This window comes from Festucalex cinctus, chromosome 13 (assembly GCF_051991245.1).
Source record: "Festucalex cinctus isolate MCC-2025b chromosome 13, RoL_Fcin_1.0, whole genome shotgun sequence".
NCBI lineage: Eukaryota > Metazoa > Chordata > Actinopteri > Syngnathiformes > Syngnathidae > Festucalex > Festucalex cinctus.
The window spans coordinates 9,899,425-9,918,529 of NC_135423.1; the positions used below are offsets into that span (position 1 = coordinate 9,899,425).

Below are 19,105 nucleotides of genomic sequence, written 5' to 3' on the forward strand. Positions count from 1 at the left end.
TTGGCACCTCTAACTTAAAAAACACAAACTTAATATTTCACAACGTACTCTGATTGGCTGACAAGTTTCAGGTCACAATATCCACCAATGAGCTCATGCGGGCTGGATGTCAGAAGTTTCAACAGGTGCTTATTTTCGCAACTAAGCCAGCTAATTTTCACTCACAGGCTTTTTTTTTTTTCATACTCTACTACAGATTAGTCAAAGCAGATTGTTCTTGATTTGTGTATGACTGTACAGTATTATACTGCCTGCCGGTGGCTATGATGAGCACAGCAGAAGGAGCAGCACAATCTACTGGATTACAACACAAACACTTTCAAACTTGACACTTCTACTGAAGTATGTTTTTATAAAGTACAAAAAAAGGGAGGGGGGGGGTTCCTTGTTAAACTATAGAAAATGCTTTGTTTTGGTTTCATTAGTTTTAGTATTGGCTTTAGATTTTTTTGTGATTTGTGTGATGATTAAAAAAGAAACCCTGAAAGTTCATTTACAAAATTAATCAACGGACGAATATTAAGCACATCTTCACCACAATTCTAATTAGTTTTGTAAAATGTGGTTTCAGTTTCAGTTTGATCAGATGAGTTCAAAACCTGCGTGTGACTCTCATTTTGGTTGTCAGCGCAAATCAAATCGATATATTGCAAAAAAGGATGAAGAAGGCAGAGGGTGACACCCAGCAAAAAAAATCAAGACTGCAAAAATATTGTTTTTTAAAAGCCATTTTAGTCACATGACTGCAGAAAAGTGATGATAATAATAATGATTTTCAACAGTCAAAACACAAGCGCCACTGAACTCAACCCAAAAGTCAGCAAAGAAAGACCCACAAACACACACACACACACACAGTGCTGCCATGGCAACAGTGTACACAACATACCATTGTTACATGTAAAGAGCTGTCAAAATAATGTATACTGTCTGCGTGTGCATTTATGTACATAAATACAAAGTGTACCGATCATAGAAGAAGAAAAAAAAAAAAAAAAAAAGGACGAAAAAGCAATCAGCCTCGGTGAGTGTTTGTCCAATTGATGCTTACAAAGCTCATAAAGTTGGAGTTGGATCCCACAAACGTTGCTTGGGCTTGGCTGGCATTTCCCTCAAAGGACGTCACTCCATCTTGGACATCTCAAACTTGGTCGTCTTGGTTTCCTGACGCACAAAACAACAAGTTTGCCCTTCAAACGTCGGCGTCCACACAACAAGACATTTGATTGACAGCTGAAATGAGCAGAAACCAACAAGAATCATTCAAACCCGATTATTTCTTAGGCTGCCACAGGCTAAGGCCGCTGAACTTCAACACATTGATTTTTTTTCACATTATTTTCTTTCTCTACGGCAAAAAGGCCACCGTGTATGACACACGGTTACACTAATAAGATGGGGAGAAGCGCATAATAGCATTCCGTATCATTTCATATCTTCAACAATATTCCACAGCCTCATCTTTTCAACATCCGCATGCAATTTCTCCAGAAAGTGTGTCGCCTCCTTCCATTTGGATACATGACGTTACATAACAAAGCAAATTTTACATAAGAGCCATGTTGTGACTAGCTACGTGCGCTCCCAGTAAACATTACACACGCACCACCATGTTTGCATTCACGTGAATTGATATCAAGTCTGCGACACTCCTTCACATCTGTTGGTTGCTTATCAACACTGAAGCAATGGTGGCAAAACAAGGGCTGTTCTGTACTAAGACTTTGGCGCCCCCTGCTGATGGGAGTTAGGTTTTGACTGATTGTCAGACCTTATTGCTGATGTGACAGTTTTAAACATAATGAACAGTCCTCAATAAATCAAAGTGTAGCCATCGTAGCCTATTAAATCCTTTAAAATAAGTGTACTGAATCTAAATTGAATTAACAATTGAAAAAAATACGCTCCTTCAAGATGAACACGCTTATCTCAAATCAGCATTCCCCACTAGAATGAATGGAAATGCCACAAATTGGTTCCAGTCTTGACAATATTAGACGATGTCAATTGGCCAGTGGAATCGGGATCGGCTTTGAGTCTGAAAACAGTGCCCCGGAACATCCCTAATTGTGACCAATGTGTCCCACACTCACCTCGTCTGAGTCGAGCAGGGGCGGCAGGGCGCTGCGGGTGGGAAGACACGGCATGAGCATGGCACCATCGACAGCAAAACATCAGATGGGCACATGAAGCCAACACTTACACGTCAGCCATGGACGACGGGATGTTCTCCTCCACCCATTTCAGATCTTCATCCTGCATAGAGCAAGCGACAACAAATTACTTCGACTAACGTGCATTGTTGTATGAGTGTTCTCAAAATAATTAATATGGCAAAATATTGTTGCGAGCATCTCCACGGTTCATAGAGGCGTCAGAATCGATATTGCACATTCATTCATAAAGTTTCCTGGCGCTATTTGCAAAAAGTGCAAAGGTCACTGCCACTAGACAGCGCCCGAAGCACAAGTATGATATATATTTAAAAAATAAACAAATAAAAGGCCAATTGACGGCTCATATCTGGACTGTTTTTATTAAACTTTTTTTTTTTAAATCTTTTTATAATTGTGGTATGTGAGGGAGTATTAGATGTCCATTTGAAAGCTGTGTTTAAAGATGAATTTCTGTTTATCTTGAAACAAAGTTTTATTCTATTCACTAGCGTTGGTTGATTGTGTGTTGTAAACATTCACCACTTTGCTGGCTCTGGTGGCACCGTTGGTCTCATTCTTCACACCCCTCATCTTCATGCCCTCTGCAAACGCGCAGGCAGGAAAAGGAAATGCACCAAAAACAGGCAGTTATTTGACTTTTTTTTGCTCAGAAGCACACAAACATTGTGAAGCGTATTGCTGGCTGCCACACATAAAAAAAATTAAAGACAATTATCCTGACATCTTTCACATTTCCACCTTTTAACGTCATCATTTTCACATTATAAGGTGATCCATTTCACAATGAAATGTGATCAGTTTCACGTGTTAAGTTGATAAGTTGCACAATTTTGAGCAAGCCATTCCTTGCGCTTTAAGTGTGTTGGTGGAGCCCTCCGTAGGTGTGTATCAATGTCTTAATGCAACTACGCTGCTCATCTATAATGCTCTGTATGGAGAAAAAAAATTAGGCCAAGTGCTTAAAAAGATTTAAGACCCGCAAAGCAACATTGGACTCCACCAGTGACCTGATCCTGAGAATGCAAAAGCCAAACTTTTTTTAAAAATGTTTTATGTTTTTGTGTGAAATGTATCGCGTTACCATGCTTTTTTTTTTTTTTCCTGGTGTGACAGCAAAACGCTTGCGTACAAACAATGATGCAACGAGCAGAAAGAAAGGACGACTGACCAAAAGCTTCGTTCACCATGAGTTCCTCCTCCTCTTCATCGCTCTCCTCATCATCCACCAGAGGGCGGAACGCGTACCTGGAACACATGCACGGAAAGATCAAATAGCCCTTGCCATATTGCGCTCTCACGGATTTTTTTTTTTTTTTTTTTTTTTTTTTTTTAAATCCAGCTAATTTTATGTTGCAGATTTTTGCTTGCTCGAGGAATTTTTCGGCTAACAACTGCACGTCTACGGTAAACTAAAGATCATTATCTGATTTGCTATCAGCCTAGCACAGCTCAGCAGAGCAAATTGGAATCCCTCCATGACCAATCACTTTATTGAACAAATGCTTAAAGAACGACAAGCACATCCGTAGACGATCTGCTGACTACTGACGCCATCAGTCAGCACGCAGAGTGGCTAACTGTTAGCCAGTTAACAGCCAACTGAGCTAAGTCCGTTCACCGTCATTGAAAGTGTACAATGTGGTGATTGTAACCCCAAGTGGGCAAAAACAATATCTGCACCTCACATCTTTTAAAACATTTTTGGCACTGAACGAGTAAAATGAGTCAAAAAGAAAATGGCCCACCGCTGGTTATTGGCCGATGGTCGCCATAGGAACATGATGACCAACAGGATGGCGGAGAACAGGAAACGCCAGAAAGCATCATCAATCCAAAGCTCGCGCCAGTCCTGCACGCACACGCATGTACACGCATTTCATTTTTGGGCTATGGAAAGAAATGCACACCTGAGTGGTCAACACTTACAGACTGACATTTGGCCATCTTGAAGGTCTTTGTGGTCCAAAGGATGAAGATGACTGATGCTACAACACACACAATTACAAATGTTGAAAGCACAGCTCTGTCTAACACATGCAACTACATACACACACACACAATTACATCCTCACGATTACACAGATATACACAAAAGACAATTACACACAAATCCCATTCACAATAACATCCACAAAAACACACGCACGCACACACACAGACGTGAGTACCGATGACGGCGAAGATGAGCGTGTTGGTGAAGTGTCTGTAGAGCGAAAGCTTCACCAGGTTGCGGCGTAGTCGGAGCAGCTTCATGGTCTGAGCCAGACTGACAAAAATGTGCCAGCACAAAACGCAGTCAAGGAGACAACAAAAGGGAAGAAAAGAACTTGGGATGTCAAGCTTGAATCCTTCCAAGAAGGCGGCACAGGTGTCAAAACTTGGGCCCAGGGGCCACAATTGGCCCGCCATGTCATTCCATGTGGCCGGCAAAAGAAATCGGAATTGTACTGCTTAGACTACATTAAAAAAAAATCAGATACATGGATAGCAAAAAAACAATAGAAAACAAAATTGAGTGCAGTGTGAATATATGGGAAGGTGGCAGAACAACATTTTGGCGCCCCCTGGAGGCCACAAAGGATATCCACCAGATCACGCAGGAGTCGGTGAAAGCGAGCACAACGTCACACAGAAGAATACTGCTGGCGTTGTTGCCTCGATCCTGAAAGGGAGACACACGTGCTCGTTATGACATCACAACTTCGCGGCGAAGTCGCGTGCTCGCGTAGTTCGCAACTTACGGCGTTGACTCGTAGGACGCCCTCCACCACGGAGAACATGAGGTAGAGCAGGCCGACGCCAACCACTCGGTGAAGCAACGCGCCCAACCTGGGCCTGACGGACACCATGCGCACCATCGCGTTAATGGCGCGGCACACGCCATCATGAGAAGGACACGTCACCCACACGGACACACTCACTTGACGATGCCGTATCCCAGGCTGGCGATGATGACCAACACGCGGGCCAGCGTCCTCTTGACAGCCGACAGGACCTCAGCGAATACCGTCGCCCCGCGGACTTTAAGGGCAAACAACGACCACAAAAGGTCAGCGCCGTGTTGGAACATGACATGTTTGCGCGTATGACCCGTTGGCATGTGCCGCGGTGCAACACGCCAGGCCAGCGTGGCGGGTAAACGGGCGCGCACTTACCGGACATGCCGTCATATCGGATGCTCTGAAACTCTGCGTAGTAAACGGCTTTCTCCAGCATTCCCAGGAAGATGACGCCTCCGATCCAGAACTGAATCCTCAGCAGATCCCGCCAGTAGCACGCCGACAGGAGAAGCCACAAGAGCGCCAGCAGCACGTACACGATGCACATCACCATGTAGAACTGTGGGGGGCACAACAGACCGACCAATTTCCCTTAATCAACTGGACAATTTCGCAAGTTGTGAGTCATCGGTCCCGAGAAGAAACGCCTTCCACACACACACACACACAAATCTTGTGGATTTAACGACGAGAAACTAGTGTCCGCTCCACTCCAGGTTGTCTCTGGACAGTTGTAGGCAATCTCCAAGTTGCATCGTTGGATCAACAGCCAGAGACTGGCCCATATATAGACGGGTAGAGATGTAACGATATGACATGACGACGACGTTACATTGTGGCAGTTTTAATATCGCAATATCACAATATTGCCGTTATTGTTACATCCCTATTGACGGGTTGGGTCAGAGGTGGCATGGCGGCCATGTTGGCAGGGGTTTAAGTCATATGAAAGCAATAAAGCATGGACATTAGCTTAGCCTCTTGTTCTGTCTCCAACATCTCAAGGCAGCATTCAGTAAACGGAGCGACAAACTTGGAACAAATTCAACGGGTTAGTCAATGTAGCGCAGGAACAGGAAATACATGCACAAAATATCAACGGTGTTCTCACCAGCATGAGCGGCCATTCCGAGGCTGAGATGTAGTCGTGAGGTCCTTTCATGCTCACGTGAACTGTCAACAAATGCACAGGTGAGCATGCCTGTCACAAGAACTCAGACATATTTTCCTCACCATCAATAATAGTATCGTTAAGGTGCTTTTATATAATATTAGAGCATAATTCAAGTACATTCTTTTTATGGGCAATTAATTATCAAAAATGCTGAGCACTGGCATTGAAATGTAGCACAATAAGTAAAATATATTGAATAACTACTTTGAGTACACTAACTTTCTCTACTTCAACCATATTCATTCTGTGTGTGTGTGTGTGTGTGTGTGTGTGTGTGTGTGTGTGTGTGTGTGTGTGTGTGTGTGTGTGTGTGTATGTGTGTGTGTGTGTGTGGGTGTGTGTGCGTGTGGTTGAGTCCCACCTCCCACAGATAGGGGAGGGGAGGAAAAGAAGCAGTGTGACTGAATATTGATGACATACGTAAACATACACGCATGTCAATGACAATTTATCCAGACGGGCTACCGAATGACATATGAACGCATAATTATCGCGACACATGAGCAAACGAGTAAGAGTACTGACGCTGCAGGTCCCAGGGGGCCTCCTCGTTCTTGCCTTTGACCTCTTGGACACTGAGCAGAAACATGTACGGACCGTCCGCCCAGCTCTCGGCCACCGCGTCCAAATGAGGGTGTGCAGCAGCCTGGGAGAAAAAAAATAAAATCATGACCGGCGTGCACATCAACTAATACATGGGATCAGATTGGCATGAGTGACGGTGAGTTCAGGATGAGATCGAATGAGATTGAAAAACAAGTTGGATAAAATCAGGATTAGTCATGCACAATATTAAAAATTTCAAGCAATAAGTATCACCAATGATTTACCAATACCGTTTCGTGTGTGTGCTAAAATGTATCTGTTGTGGTAGCTTAAAAAAAATATATTTCAATCCATCTTCCTACTATAATATACCGGGATCGGAAGAAGAATGACATCAAAATGTGATCAGTGACAACATACAGTCGCATGTATTGCTACTTTTTAGCTAAAGGCACCGATGCCTTTAGTGATTAGATTCGCCATAGCTCAGCTCGGCTGTGATTTGTTTACGTTCCGTACAGTTCACAAAGGTCCCGCTATCTCGACTGGGATGTTAAAAGTGCGGTGAAAATTGATAGAACTCATCAATTCACACTGAAATCCAATGTGGATTTAAGTGTCCAACAAGGAAGGCAAAGTACTCAATTGTCCGAGCCCTTTGGCAACTGTCGAAGTAGATTGAGTGAAAAAGATCAAATGAAAATGGGAAGAGGCAAAAGAATCAGATGGTATGAGACAAAATGACGTTTAAAAAAAAAAATTAAAGAAATTATCCGGACAAAATTTGATGAGATGAGGTGAGGTGAAATGAGATTGATATGAAATCAGGATGACGAGGTGAGATCTTAATTATGCATATGAGACGAGAAAGGCAAAATGAGATGAGAAATTGCGATGAGATAATCTCAAGATGACATGAAAACATCGAGTTGACCTGTTTCGGAGGACCACCGGCATTTCCTGTTGAAGTCGCCGCTGCCGTCTTGTTCTTCTTCTGGTCCTTGTCAGCTTTTACTGCAGCCGACTGGACGACGAGGACGAGGAGGAACAGGAAGCACAAATTAGTCAAGTAGGGATGTTAACCTATCAAAGTCTTCACCAATATTAAGGACATGGTAATGCAGGACTATGAAAAACAACTACTCGAGGAGGGTTAAAAATGCTTGCATGGAAAATGAAGTGTCAGGATTGTTAAAAATAATGACTGCAGTTTAAATGACTGGCTGAAACCCTGCACTTTTTCCACATTAAGGCATTGAAAGCACTTCACCAAAAAATGTGATTAACCCCCCCACCTTCACATTGCTTCCGAAATCATAAATCTGTAAAGCAGACCAAAAGGAGTACCAAAGACATCAGCAGATAGCAGTGTTTCACGTTTTGTTTTGTTTTTTTTTTAACTGGCCTGTTGGAGAGTACTTTTTCTTTTTTGCTGAGGTCACATGGCACAACTTTATTGCCCGAATTTTCAAGCGGAGATGACGTCGTGTTTACAACACCGTAAGTCATCAAGATGACAACGTCCATCCTCACCTTGGGTTTGGGAAGCTCCGCCACTCTACGCCTCCTGCCCGGGGTCTTCGCTGTGCTTGGCTGAAAATTGTGAACATTTGTCAGCATCAAAAGGAGATGCAGGATACAACCTGGATTGGTCGCCAGCCAATCACAGAAAGTTAGAACATCATTTATTCATTTGAACTTTTACCTTCAAAAGGGGGAGTTTGCAGTTGCTTTAACAAATCATCGTGTCTATTGCAAATTTCTCCATTGTTGGACTAAAAGTTATCTAATCAGAGAGCGATGAGATATCAATCATTTGCCTTGCACACTCGCAGCCGGAAAACCCTCCGGAAAAAATAAAAGCGGTCCCAAAATGGCAAAATCCCCGTTTAACAATTGGAGTGGATTGTGTTGTGTTCCAAGCAAAGAAAGCCAGAGAGGCTCCATGGCAGTTGTTGGGCAGCTCATTACTTTTGTTTTCTCACCTGCAATTCCGTCAGTTGAGTTTTCTCATCGAAGGTATCCAGACCAAACTGTAAGGACAAAAAAAAACAGCACTTGGTTTATCACACGCTCACACACTGTTAGTCTATGTTAGAGATAGACCGATAATCGGCCGGGCCGATAATCGGGGCCGATATTTGACATATTGGTACATATCGGTATCGGTCTATTTTATTAATCTGACGGCCGATATAAGCGTTCCATTTAAAACTCCGTCTTTTCGCTTCGAATGCAGCCCAGAGCGTCTCTGTCTGTTATGGAGTCCAACTCCAGCAACGTAACGCCCATAGCAGCATTTGATTGGTAAGCCGTGCAAGAGCCAGAACCAATCAGTAGTGTATGCCGTGTATCACAGTAGCCGGTCACACACGCACCCACAGCGCGAGACGCATGCTTCGAAGGTAAGTTAAAAGAGAAGAGACTCCGCTGAACTTTTCACCATGATAAGCTAAACACATTGAATTATGTTGTGTATTAAATGCACAATATGAATGGAGCTGCATTGCCTTGCATTGAATCCCCGCTAGCTAACAGTGGTGTGTTCAGCTTAGCATGTAGGCTAACACCCAGTAGCTAATTCGCTACTTGAACTACTCGGGGAGGGAATCACACACATTTTCACTTAATTAAGTAAACAATGTTTGTTAGAAAGGTTCCAAATATTAACAGTTGTCATTATTATATTGTCTAGTTCCATGTTAAGAGTAGAGTAACGTCATTATATTTACCTCTCGTGACGCACACATTGCATTCTGGGTCACGTCCACTACTTGTTGCATAACGGTTATTATGCAGTGAGATGCCACAGTGACACTAAATAGCGTTTAGTTACTTTATATTGTGTTTATTTGTCGCACTGGTTTGCCATTGTGTGCCTTAAGCTTTGACGTCGATTTGATTGACAGCTCGTTGTGCACCTCGTTAAAGTCCGCTCCGTAACAAATTAAGTGTCTCAAACACCGTTTAACTACACGAACGTGTTCTCTTCCGTATGTTAGGCATTAGTAGAGAAGTGCACTAAAGTATAGTGTGCTTATTTGCTCGTTTTGTCTCTCTTTTCACGTCATGTCTGCCGTCATTTGGGACATTATCCTCTCAATGGATGCCACTAATATGTAACATCTACGGCCGTAGTCGGCTGCAATTAATGTTCAGTGATGTAATTTCGTTACGTGCCTCATACTTTGAATAATGAGCTCATGTTTGGTGTGTTGTATAACTTTCTCGTGTGTTAGTAACTATTCATGTGGACAGCTAAGATAGTGCTTGTTAATGTGAATTAGCAATGTTGCAGCCCAGTTATTATTTAGACAAGTACATCTGTGCCATTAAGTGATACAGTACAGTACAGTAGTGAGAGAATAGTGTGTCCATATACACACACGTGTCTATAAGTGTAAAACACATTAAACAGCAGAAAGTGGCAGCGGTCCACCGCAACAATGTCTGTTTAACCAAGTTATTCTTACTATTATTATAACCAAGTTATTTTACTCGACCTTTTTCTGCGTTGATTGGGGCATCCTAAGTGGCAGTAAACTACATGATGAAGTGTCTTTTGACAGTTCTCTTGTAGAGAGGAGTAGCATGATATTGCTGTTCTCGATTTAAGATCTTCAGCTTATCAAAACTGTCTATATGGTAACAATAACAATAATCATAATAAGGTCTACAAGAACTGTATGGTGTTCAGGGATGAATAGTTTTTCTCATGGAATTTTTTTTATTTTTTTTTGCTGTAGTAATAAGTAATGCCACAGCTGATGCACATTTTGAATGACAGGGTTCCTCCGATTACTTCAAAATATAAAAATATAACATTTATAGAATAAAACTACAAGTATCCCAAATGCTATAAAAGATAATGTCACATTGGCCCCCACATTTAACTCCCCCCGCCACCAACGTCTTATTGCAGATAGAAGGATGTAAAATGAAAAGTGCAGTGTGAGAATCCCTTGTAAAGAACGGTTAGGGTTTGCATTATTCAAAAATTTGGTGCCAACATTTTAACTTTTACTGCAAATGAATATCGGCTTCAAATATCGGTTATCTGCCTCCTTGACTACCGATAATCGGAATCGGTATCGGCCCTGAAAAAAGCATATCGGTCTATCTCTAGTCTATGTGTGTGTGTCTCACTATGTTGGGGTCATGCGGCTGGCAGGAGATGAGCGGGTACTGATGGAAGACATAGAATCCGCTTCCTCCTCCCGGCTTTACCTCGGATGATCCGAAGTACATTCTTGCGTTCGTCGTCTGGATGGTTGGACGAATGGAAAGACAAGGACACACATGAGGCCAGGGCACGCATACACACGACAGACACATGCAACAAGAATGTGTGTCTTTACATCCAGACTGAAGACTTCATCGTAGCAGTGAGAGCTCCTCAGGTACCACGACACGTTCAAGTGCACTGGGGAAGATGAGTTGCACACCACTGGCACGCACGATGACCCGCAAACACAAACAAACACACAATATGGAAATCAAGTGGACTACGGTGCGACGAGAGGCGTGCTCGCGCATGCGTACATTTAAGATGGACGACGCTGTTGTTGAAGAGAGTTTTAGCAAAGATGAGAATGTCGTTGTTCTTCAAAGTCTCCTGGAAAAAACACACATATAAAGATAAATTTGATGTGACCGCACTTCTGAAAGTGAAGTTCCTTCTATTAAAGTAGTTCCACGGTGAGAGTCAAAACGCACGAAAGTGTCTTTTAAACCGAATGAGCGCGTGTGTGCAGCTACGTCGCTGACGTAAACGGCAAACTTACGCTGTCCACGTTCAGGATCCATTTTCCCGGTTCCGAAACTGCGAAACTCGGTCTGTGGAGTCCGGACAGCAGCAGCAGGAGGAGGACCGTCCTTGTCCATAGCGCCGACCAGGTCCGCTCAAGACCCGCGGAAGACGCCATCACAGCAACGAGCTCGAAAAGTCGTCCGACTCGTTGGAGCCCGCCACTTCCTGCTTCCGCATACGTCACAGAGAAACAGCAGTGACGCCATTAGCTGTCGCCGCCAGAAATCTTTTTTGGATCTGCTTATATTCTAGAACCTTTTGGAAGGACTTTTGTGGATTTATTGCTTCACAGTTACATAAGGATTTTAGTGTAAAATGGGAGAATGTTTTATTTTATGATAGAAAACAAACCAAGGATGCATATTTTATAATAAACGTGTTGATCATCTTAGCTAAATTCTATCTCCACAAATGCAAATACAGCAACCAAAAACCTAGCTTTAAACACTTCCATAATAATACTTTAACTTATATAAAATTGATTAGTAGCTCACTGAACAAAAAGGCTTTAAAAAACAATCAGCATTTGTACTACTTATAAACCTTTTGAATGTATGTGACTTCTGTATATCAAATGCTTGACTTCTGTATAGCACTGTATATTCACACTGTGTATTCATTGTTTAACATTGTATACGTTGTTTTTTTTGTATACTTGTATTATTAAATTTGGTTAATTAAAAAATAAATAAATAAATAGCTGTCGCCGCCAAACAAACAAAATTTGTTACAGTACAGTAACTTGCGATTTCAAAACAAAACATCGACAAATCCAAACCCAAAACGAAAAAAGGAACATTAACTTTTCTGTTAATGTTAATGTTTTTTTCTATTTCATTATTAACACATTAGCAATATTTATCAATATTCATATCTACTATCGATATGGGGGAAAATGTTAGTATTATATACCGTAATCTAATTGTTGTCACAACATGAATAATTCCAAACAAAATAATAAAACAATACATGTATTTTTCGGGGAGCGGGAGGGAATAATAATTACAAATAGAAAAATAACAAACAGTCACAAAAAAAATCAATATTAATTTAAAATAACAAAATGTCATAAAATAAAAATTTAATCAATTTTTTTTTTAAATAGACTAAATGAATAATTACAAATAAAACGATTAATACATTAATTTAAAAAATAAGAAATAAAATAACAAAGACTGACCAACCTTAATTTAAATTAACCTGGAAGTTTGAACGAAACGACGTTGAATGCGTTGTTACATGCATTAACGAATTATTATTTAGACGTTCGATCAGGCCTCTGACTACCATTGTGACAATATTTCCGTTTGGATTTTCGATGAAACGTTAAGTATTGTTGTAGTTGTCTGTGGCGGCCCCTACAGGGCGGGCAGTGATTCTTTCCCACTTCAGAGCGGATTTGGCCCACTGGGCGGCGCAAAACACACGGGCCTTTGACGAACCGGAACCGCCATCCATGTCGCCATGTCGGCGCGGGTGCACGAGGAGAGTCGGAACGTCACTGTGGTGTGCGTGTGTGCGTGCGTCTGTGTCTTCAGTCTCCTCGTGCCTACTCGAGATTGGGCCTGCTCAGACGTGGTGAAGACTGGAAGGGTGAGCGCTAGGACCTGGGGATGCAGAGGCCGCACCTTGTCTCGTGCACGCGCCTCTGGGCGTGTTGATGATGCATTGAAAAGGAACTTGGGTCGCTCTCCTTGTGGACTCACTTGGTTTTTGCCAGACGCTTTGGACCTTCTGCCTGCTGCTCGCCTCGACTCAACCCGGTAAGCAACACACACGCACAACTTTCCTACTTTTGTTTTCCCTTCACGCGTGCGTGCGTGCGCGTGCATGAGTGTTTGTGTACACGGAGTGGAACTCGACCCTGTGGCCGGGCGTCTTCTTCCCGTCTCCACCTGTGGAAAGTTCCAGTCAGCATCAAGCGAGACGAAAACATGATGCTATTGTCAGCGCAGATTCAAAACATAATCATAATATAAAAAAAAGAAAGAAAGAATAAATAAACGTCAGTGACTTGACTTGCATTGTGTTTGTATATTATTCTAGATTTCTAATGTTGTGGTAATAAGCAAGGGCGTCGATCGCGAGTGGCGATGGTGGGTGGGTTCAACTTTTCGGTGTGAAGCCCCCTCCCCCCCCACCACATTTGTTAAAAATATCAACAGCAAGTGATTCACAAAATGTTTTATTTTTAAAATAGGGTTATTCATAATATTTTTATCAAATAGGCTCCCCGAACTACGTGTCATTCTTGTACCGATTGTGTGTGTGTTAAAGATTCAAGACATTCGGATTCTCAACAGTATAAATAAACAAATGTTTACCCAAAGAAAAACGTGCAATGAAGTGAGAAGTCACTCAATTAAGCACCAACTATTTTGATCATTGTTAAAAATGACATTGTTGAAATGTAAAATTGTTTATCTCTAATTGTTAATCATTCCAGCCTCTCAACAGTAAATGGGCAACACATGGATGATGCGATATCTTTTGAATAGCTACATGAATATGTAGCAACATGTTAATTGTGATAATTAAACTTCTCAATTTAAGATGTAAGAAGAAACATTCGGAAGTATAGTGTCAACAACGTGTCATAAAACCTACTGAATACTATTGGTTCAACAATTAATTGACAACTATTTTGAATATAGATGAAATGTCTCGAGAACTTGTCCAACTCTTAAGTACTTCAACAGTAAAATTTCACCCACTTCATACTTGAAAGCAGACTGATTCTCATTTGTGTGTTTTTCAAAATAAAACATTTATTTGCAAACATCTGATTTGACTTGATGATCGACATTTTTTGCCGATTTCTGGACAGATGTCATAGACCAAGCAGGGAACTGAATAAATTGTTTTTGTTTGTGCACCGTAATTGAGATCACGTCCTGTTTTGGAAGGAAGGGATGCAACTTGTTTTTTAATACGATTCATCCATTAAATGACAAAAATCATCAACAGATGTATGGATTAATGAAATAATCACCATGTCAAATGGAAGCCTGTTTGTAAGCACACAAAGTAGCGTAAAAATAAAATAGCATTGTCCAGATGAATAAAATAATATGTTGTCAATACAATAAAATTCCTGTTCTTTTTTTTTGTTTTAATTTTAGAAAATGTCTTTTATGAAGCACTTCATCGGTGGGATCCTGAAAGTGGTCAGGTAAGAATCCAGTCGGACCGGTTCTGTTGGCTTGTTAGCCGCCATTGTGTTCATAGTTACGCTTAACGCCCGCCTTCTTCCTGTCGGCTCCTGCAGCAACATCGATCCTGCCATGTTTGTACCGTCAGAACCAGTAAGTGCGCGCGTGCGTGCATTTCGAGTGTCTGTATGCATCTAATCACATCTTCAATTCTAAATGTTAACTCCATGGTGCTCTTAAGATAAAAAGTTTTTTTTTTTTTTTTATTTATTTATTTTTTTTTTTTTTGCGCGCAAGAAATTCACCGATGTGCGAGACCTGCTACAAAGATTTATTTCAGAAAATAAAAGTTTTGGAAGAAAACAAAAGGTTGAATGCTACAAGAAAGTCAATGAAGAGCTACCAGTGGTGTGTGACATCTTACAACCCTGAAGTGCTGATGCTGATGTTCAGCAGCCAAAATCATATTAAGTAGCTAAAAAAACAAAAAACAAATTTAATCATATATATTTGTAAGGAAGAGGATTAGGGCCAGTGAAGAGAGAAAAAAAAAGTTTGGCAGGATTCTCACTTTATTCTCAGGATTCTCAATTTACAGTGGAAATTCTCACTTTATTCTCAGAATTCTGGCATTCTCTGAATTCTGACTAGAATTCTGACTTTAAAGTCACTTTATTCTCAGAATACTCACTTTAAAGTCAGAATTCTGAGAATAAAGTCAGAATCCTGCCAAACCTTTTTTTTTTTTTCTCTCTTCACTGGCCCTGATCCTCTTCCATATATTTGTCACTGTTCCGTGCAGGAGTAGCAGAGTGAACACAAATGGTGCAGGAACAAATGTAGACAGAAAATAAAACAGTCCTCAGTCATGTATTCTTTATCATCCGCCAAGAATATTGGTACTCTCCTGATGAGTTGAGAGGAGCAGAGTGTCTTGGTGAATGGTATGTCTGTTTCTCCTATACTGCCAGGTGGTCACATCAGAATGAGCAGCTCAATGTCCAGTCTCTGTGACAAAATTGTATTCCACTTCCACTGAAGTGCTATTTTCCTCATTGAATTTTTTGTTTTTTTTGAGAACGCTCATGCGACACATTCAACTCGTATCTCAAAGCACCACCCTATTTTGTACCTTATACCGTAGGGGAGAACATACTAGACATTTTAACTTGCGTGCTCTCACAACATCCAGGAAGTGTGGGTTAGCCTAACACAGCCTGATTTGTGTGTGTTTCAGCCTCCTCCCCGGAGACCTCTGGCGTTCGAGGAGGCTCACGAGAACGACGAGGAGAAAGCGTTTCGCCGAGCCTTCAAGAAGCTGGCGGGAGACGTGAGTCATCCAAGCACGCCACTTCAAAAGCGCGTTCACACGCCAGCCAGCGCGGCAGCCGACAAACCAAAACTTCTCCTTTTGCTCAATTTTCATTTCATGTTATGTTATAGTCTGATAACTTTCCATATATTTTTTTAATCATTTATTTTGGATTTGGTTATTTCATTTCTCATGGCCTATATCCTGTTGCCATAGCGATTTTTCTTTCTTTTTATTTTTAAACAGTAAAATGTCCTATTTAAGCATGGAAGTGCCATTGTGGAGTCAAAATTTTTGACTGGCAAATATGTTTAAACTTATTCGTAACATATGTTAAATTTGTACTTAAGGGCTAAATGCTAAAACGTTAGCATTTCCTCCCATAATGCCATGCGAGCTATTTATTTATTTTTTTAAGCGTTTGGCCTACATTATACTGGCAGTATGTTTAAAAATGAATAAGACTATTTATTTATTTATTTATTTTTGCATTGTGGGTGATGAGGTCATCATGTTGTTCGACATGTTTTGGTGTCAACTTGTTAGTTGTTCGTCTATCACGCATCCGTCTGTCATTCTGTCACGTTCCGCCGGTTCGTCTGCTTCTTCTTGTTGCGCACGCGCACACGCACTTGCACACAGGACAGGAATTCATCAGTAGAAGTGCGGCGCAACCGGACCGACCATGAGGGAGGAGGAACTGTTATTGCCAGTTTTGTCCACTGGGTGTCGCACTGACAACTACGGAAAGGGGGAAAAAAAAAACTTCTGTGCGGTTTCACATTTTGCCGTGACAAGTTATTGGGGGGAAAAAAAAAAAATTATTGAAAAAACAAACAACAGCAACAAGTCATCGGTATGAGAAATGTTGCTCCAACCTCAGGACACAAAAAGAAAAAAAAGTCTGTGTGCGTGTATGTTTGTTGGGCCACCAAAGACAACAGGGTGTGTCACAAGGGGCGTGTGAAATGTGTCAGATATGTGACATATGAGGATCATACGAGTGAAAACAAGCAAGCGAGGGCGTGTGTGTGTTTGCGTTAGAGTGTGTATGTACTTCATGCAGTGTCTGTGTGTAGTTTTTTGTGTACAGTTTTATGTGTAAATACAAAAAAGTGTATAATGTTTGTGTTGTTCAGGACATGGAGGTGAACCCCAAAGAGTTGATGAACATCCTCAACCAAGTTCTCACCAAGCGTGAGTCAAGCATGCATGCACGCACATACGAGGATACACCTGCTATGCGAGCACATGAGGATAACTGGTTGGGTTAATGTCCTAACACGGGAGAAGCTAACTAGCACATGCTAATGTGCTATGGTATGAAAAAAGTTGATGTGATGATGTGTTAATGTTTTGTGTCAGATGGTAATTTGAAGACGGACGGCTTCAGCATCGAGTCGTGCAGGAGCATGGTGGCCGTCATGGACGTATCCTTCCTTCCTTCGACGACAAAAGTGGCCAATGTTGTAAATGTTGTGTTTGTCTTTAACGGCGGCGCCTGCAGAGTGACAGCACGGGCAAGCTGGGCTTCCACGAGTTCAAATATATGTGGAACAACATCAAGAAATGGCAGGTGAGCCACCTGGAAAGGTCGTGACCTCCGCCACGGGAAGGTTTTGTTGTCCCTTGTCTTGTTCGTCCCTCACTTGCCACTTGAGCAACACATCGTCATGCCCACTTCAAGTTGACCACAACAAAATCAACAATTCAACTTTTGTTCCTTGAAATACAAAATACACCGAACTGAACCACAAACTGGAGGAAACAGTCTGCTAGCTCAATGCTAACATGTAATGCCAAACGCCATAGATGGGCTAACTAACATTAGCATATGCAGTCGCTCTGTGCCCTGACACTGGCTAGAGACCAGTCACTTTACTTGCATATGCCCTGAAACACACTGGCGACCAATCAATTGTCCGCAACAGGGTCATTTCATTAGTTAGCTTTTATTTTGTTTACTTTTTTTAATTTACTTTTAATTCATTTTAAAGCAGCTTTTGTTTCTTTTTTTCTTTTTAACTTTTGTGTATTTCTTGTGTGCAGAATATTAACGAACATCTTTGTATTTATTATGGAATAAAAAAAAAAAATACTAAAAAGAAAAATATTTTAACTACCCACAAATCAAACACAGGAAGAATCCCCAGACTTTGAAGGACAATTAGTGCACTGCATAATATTAATTTGAAAGTAGCCTTCTAAAAGATTTCATTAAAAAAATAAATAATACAAACAATAAATTAATAAATAATTTCATCATGAAATAATACATTTTGAATAGTTCTGTAAACGTAAAAACATAGTATCAGTTAGGTTTTTCATTTTGGGTTTTTTCCTGATGATTTTGTTGACTTTTGTTTGTGTTTTGGCAAGCAAATAATGTTTGTGTTTCTGTCAGGGAATTTACGTGTCTCACGACAAGGACAAGTCAGGAGTCATCTGCAGTAAAGAGCTCTCGCACGCCTTCAAGGCGGCAGGTACGTACGAGCACCGGCTGCCCGCTCGCCCACTTCCGCCGGCCGCTCATGCGTGTTCGCGTTTGTGTGTGTGCCGCATGCAGGCTTTCCTCTCAACGATCAGCTGTACAAGATGATCATCCGTCGCTATAGCGACGAGCACGGAGACATGGACTTTGACAACTTCGTCGGCTGCCTGGTCCGACTGGACGCCATGTGCAGTGAGTCTCTACACGCACGCACGCACGCACTAACTTCTCGTCCATCCTCGTACACACGCACACACATTCAGTCACTCACTGTTTGTGTTTGCGCCCTCAGGAGCCTTCAAGACTCTGGATAAAGGAAACAGCGGCTCCATTAGCTTGGATATCAAAGAGGTACAAACTTGTGGACGCAACTGCGCGTGCACATGCGTGTGTCTGATATGTTTTGTTTTTGGCATCCAGTGGCTTCAACTGACCATGTACTCCTGAAACTTCGGCGTTGTCGTCATGCCGGCGGGACCAAAGAGCACAAAACAAAAACAAAAAGGCTGAGCTGTTGCGTGAAGTTCCTGATGCTGCCAGATGGTGGCGCCACAACATAAACGCTTTTCTTTCTAACAATAAAAAAACAACTCAGAAAAATTAGCGCGTGTTTTGTGTATGTCAGTAACAATTGTGAGTACAAATTAATCTATTGCTTTCACA

At 41.6% G+C, this 19,105-nt stretch overlaps 2 protein-coding genes across 2 annotated transcripts; one reads left to right on the forward strand and one right to left on the reverse strand.

The window, feature by feature from the left end:
• Positions 1-712: 712 nt before the first annotated feature.
• On the reverse strand, positions 713-12,777 carry LOC144032806 (transmembrane protein 87A). Its single transcript, XM_077540237.1, has 22 exons — positions 12,672-12,777; positions 11,462-11,652; positions 11,220-11,292; positions 11,036-11,124; positions 10,824-10,940; positions 8,663-8,710; positions 8,211-8,270; positions 7,612-7,701; positions 6,657-6,777; positions 6,069-6,130; positions 5,333-5,516; positions 5,099-5,198; positions 4,919-5,012; positions 4,760-4,839; positions 4,346-4,452; positions 4,104-4,162; positions 3,923-4,026; positions 3,346-3,422; positions 2,697-2,758; positions 2,204-2,256; positions 2,094-2,124; positions 713-1,164 (listed from the first exon to the last, which is right to left on the reverse strand). Exons 2-22 carry the CDS (start codon positions 11,600-11,602, stop codon positions 1,123-1,125), a joined length of 1,794 nt encoding a protein of 597 aa, XP_077396363.1. The 5' UTR covers positions 11,603-11,652; positions 12,672-12,777; the 3' UTR covers positions 713-1,122.
• Positions 12,778-12,990: 213 nt separating this feature from the next.
• capns1b (calpain, small subunit 1 b) lies at positions 12,991-19,045 on the forward strand. The gene is made up of 11 exons (XM_077540238.1): positions 12,991-13,250; positions 14,610-14,659; positions 14,756-14,792; positions 15,877-15,969; positions 17,091-17,148; positions 17,317-17,381; positions 17,459-17,527; positions 18,356-18,434; positions 18,518-18,634; positions 18,735-18,793; positions 18,863-19,045. The coding sequence occupies exons 2-11, from the start codon at positions 14,613-14,615 to the stop codon at positions 18,887-18,889; spliced, it is 651 nt and encodes a 216-aa protein (XP_077396364.1). The 5' UTR covers positions 12,991-13,250; positions 14,610-14,612; the 3' UTR covers positions 18,890-19,045.
• The last annotated feature ends 60 nt before the right edge of the window (positions 19,046-19,105 follow it).

What these genes read in the sequence shown, in the direction of transcription:
- LOC144032806 (XM_077540237.1), bottom strand. Translation starts at nt 11,602, where the DNA reads ATGGCGTCTTCCGCGGGTCTTGAGCGGACCTGGTCGGCGCTATGGACA. An exon ending in CAGCGTCGTCCATCTTAAAT is followed by an intron (nt 11,125 to 11,219) that starts GTACGCATGCGC and finishes CGTGCGTGCCAG; the next exon opens with TGGTGTGCAACTCATCTTCC. An exon ending in CTCAACTGACGGAATTGCAG is followed by an intron (nt 8,271 to 8,662) that starts GTGAGAAAACAA and finishes CACAATTTTCAG; the next exon opens with CCAAGCACAGCGAAGACCCC.
- capns1b (XM_077540238.1), top strand. Translation starts at nt 14,613, where the DNA reads ATGTCTTTTATGAAGCACTTCATCGGTGGGATCCTGAAAGTGGTCAG. An exon ending in CAACCAAGTTCTCACCAAGC is followed by an intron (nt 17,149 to 17,316) that starts GTGAGTCAAGCA and finishes GTTTTGTGTCAG; the next exon opens with ATGGTAATTTGAAGACGGAC. An exon ending in GCATGGTGGCCGTCATGGAC is followed by an intron (nt 17,382 to 17,458) that starts GTATCCTTCCTT and finishes CGGCGCCTGCAG; the next exon opens with AGTGACAGCACGGGCAAGCT.